This window comes from Opisthorchis viverrini (assembly GCF_000715545.1).
Source record: "Opisthorchis viverrini unplaced genomic scaffold scaffold4180, whole genome shotgun sequence".
Classification (NCBI taxonomy): domain Eukaryota; kingdom Metazoa; phylum Platyhelminthes; class Trematoda; order Opisthorchiida; family Opisthorchiidae; genus Opisthorchis; species Opisthorchis viverrini.
The window spans coordinates 1-3,144 of record NW_008752598.1 but is presented as its reverse complement, the minus strand read 5'-3'; the positions used below and the strand labels follow the sequence as shown (position 1 = coordinate 3,144).

Genomic DNA, 3,144 nt, shown 5'->3' with positions numbered 1-3,144 from the left:
AATCGTTTAAATTTTCAGCGTCTTTCTTAAGTTTAGCGCGATGTGGAATAGAGTAACCCATTTTTCAGAATTGGCTACGTGAAGAAATGGACAGCACTACCGGTCTGCATTTCCTCCCTCTTGTATCTGTCCTAGCAAGGTAGTGGCAAGTGCGCCCATGCAGAACACTTAGAACTGAAAAACTCCTGTGTAGTGATGAAAAATTCTAAGGTTTGAATTCATTCTCTGGCGTGAAATACTGTGCAGAATGCATTCTATGACGAAACAGGAGGTACCGGATATTTGACAAAAATATAGGATAAGCCAAACGGCTTGCAACAGTTCACAGGTTTGATGATCTTGGACGCAGTCTACGGCCAGAACATAAAAAAGCAGGGCTTCCCATTTGAAAACCGGTGCAAAGTGCTGCAAAATGTACTAAACAACTAGAGTGGAAGAGACCATTCCTGTATTTTATTATCCTCAAGGTACTTGCGTTGAGCTACTTTGAAAATCTATAAACACTATCAGCCGCATAGAAACGTATCCACATTCTTCCACTTCTTAGAATATCGGGCCGGCTACGTGTACTACGCACTGCTGGAAATGAAACGTAGGCCGTTTCCTTCACTACAGCCTGCGGGTTTACCCTATTGGAAAAGTAGCAACAGGGTGTGGAACTTTGAAGACTTTGATATTGACATCAATAACACGAAGTCACAAAACTTTAAATTCCATGGTGGTTTGCATCACTGAGTGTACAACAAACCAAGTCATTAGACAGACTCATGGCAGGTTGCTTCACAGATTTATTCTCAAGAAAGCCGATAAAATACAGGTTCCTACATACATTCAGAACTTTCTCTGGGGGCACTGAGGAATTGTTGATATAAGGGTGGCGTTATGCACTTGTTGTCCTTTCTAAGCACCGTCCCATAATCGGTTAACATCACTTGTTCTAACTGAATCCAATTCTTTACTATGATATTCAAACTAAATGTGCCAAAAAACATTGAAGACAAATCTTTCCAGAGACACACTTGAAGACACGGATGAAAAATGAAACCCAATCAGCAACATAAATTACAGAGCACTGCGCCACCGAGCGTAATCGCCTGAAACACCTGGTCAGTGATACGTCAGGCACCACAAATGAGCCCAATAAATGAAAAGATGTGAAGTACCTGAGCAAGTCAAAATCATTCCTGACCAGTCTATATCGTTAAATTTCACCCAACTGGATCCAAAATATTCTCAGATCTCAAATACAGAAATGGGTTTAGCTCTGGTACGTCGCGTGGCCGATATAAAAAAATATATCTCCAACACTTTTAAATCTAGGATAATGGGAACGATCAGATATATTAACGTTCGCAAGTGTAGGCTAGGATAGCTTATATATTTCTGGCCGCAATCAGTTTTATCTATAATTTTTGCGCCTTCAATCGACAAACTTGGGTTTTTTCTTTCCAGCTGAAGCTTGCGCACCCAGCGTTTATTCCAAAATATCCACCGTAGCCAAACGTATTACCAGAAACACATCCGGCGCACTCCAGTCATGGAAGAATACAATCACGAGGAAGCCGAACAAAAACAAAAACTCAGTACATTCCTTTCAGTGTCGTTGGGGATGTGGAAATTGCTCAAAAGCATGCAATAACCAAGAGGCACGAAGCACGATCACAGTTTTTCACGTACTCCAAGAAAACTTACTTATTCCTTGTTTCACAGTTAACCATCTGCTTGCTTGACCAGCATCAGTAGTTACCTCGCTAAAAAGTACATCAGCTGTATTTTACTCAATAGGTGCGAAGCGCCCTCGTCAAACCACTTGAATCTAGAATTTTCCCTCGCCAAGGGCCAGTGCGACACTTTGACTGGTATCAACGTTCTACGCCATAAAGCAATTGATTCACAATGTTACGAGCTCTGTTCAAAAATGAACATCTCACAGAACTCAGGTTTGTGAGGTTAGATCCTTCATCACAAAAGACGAAATTACCACCAGATGAGTCATTCACAATGAGGTTTTCATACAACCATTTTAGGCAGAGTGTGGCGCGCAACGCATCATCCTACAAAGTCGCCCCTCCAAAAGCGGCCAAAAGGCAATGAAAGTTATTATTGGGAAAAGAAGGAGAACAAGTTCCGAAAATCGTTGACTGCGCCAATACACAGCATTATTTTGTTTTGATAACGCTGGTTTTAGCCACTTCAGAAAATCCTCTGCTGAACAGAGCTTATGAAACATTATTCATCAAGTCGAGCGCCGAAGTCTGTTTGATTCTTTTTTCCTCAATATTCGACATTGGTTATTACATCCCAATATGAGTTAGCTGAAAAGAACTTGCAGAACTGATGAACGTTAACTAGCCGTACGCTTTCCTGAAATCCTGGGGCAAATCGAAAATCTCAGAAAGTGTTTGAGATAGTAACACGCAGCTGACGTCGTTATGTCCTGGATACAATGACAACCGAACAAAAATGGCAACTGATGAGCTCTGTCGTAGCGAACCAGATACATGAACATGCGACTACATTGTTGAGGAAACATGGTCATTTCTACAGTCACCTGATGTAACCGTAATACAAAAGTACAATTTTGATGTATCTTTGCCGCAGAGCACCACGACTATCACAGCAATGGGGAAGCTGCTTGTGGGAAACAAGGCACCCAAGGAGAATTCGAACAGATTGTGGTGCGGAGCCAGCGGCCTTATGTTTCCTAAAAAAGTCACATGATAATATTTTGCGCTTCTATTTCCAGGTTCATATGTCAACTTAAGAAAAGCATATCCAAAATAATTTGTGAATATCCAACATAGATCAAATCGCCACATCCTGATCATGAGCCACAAATCATGGGCTATAAACCTTTGCAGCTTCAACTTACTGGCGTCCTATAAAAGTAGTATAGAATGAAAACGAAATTTCATATAAAGGGATTCTGTCTTTGACACTGACACATGGGGTCTCGCAATATATATGCACGCAAGTATCAGAAATGAGGTTCTGGGATTGTCATTTGATAATCACCTCATAAGAGTGTGAACTGAAAATCGGACGGTGTGATCAACATCATGGGTTTCATCAGTGGTGATGGATCAACACATTCGACAACAAATTGTTGCTTGTGAGATTGCAGGAGTTGGAACTCATATATGG

At 41.2% G+C, this 3,144-nt stretch overlaps 1 protein-coding gene across 1 annotated transcript; it reads left to right on the top strand.

Annotated features, from left to right (window-relative positions):
- Positions 1-585: 585 nt before the first annotated feature.
- On the top strand, positions 586-733 carry T265_15766 (hypothetical protein; the record flags this gene model as incomplete). Its single annotated transcript, XM_009179100.1, has 1 exon — positions 586-733. A coding segment is annotated over one exon (147 nt), but the record flags the coding sequence as incomplete, so codon positions are not given.
- Positions 734-3,144: the final 2,411 nt, after the last annotated feature.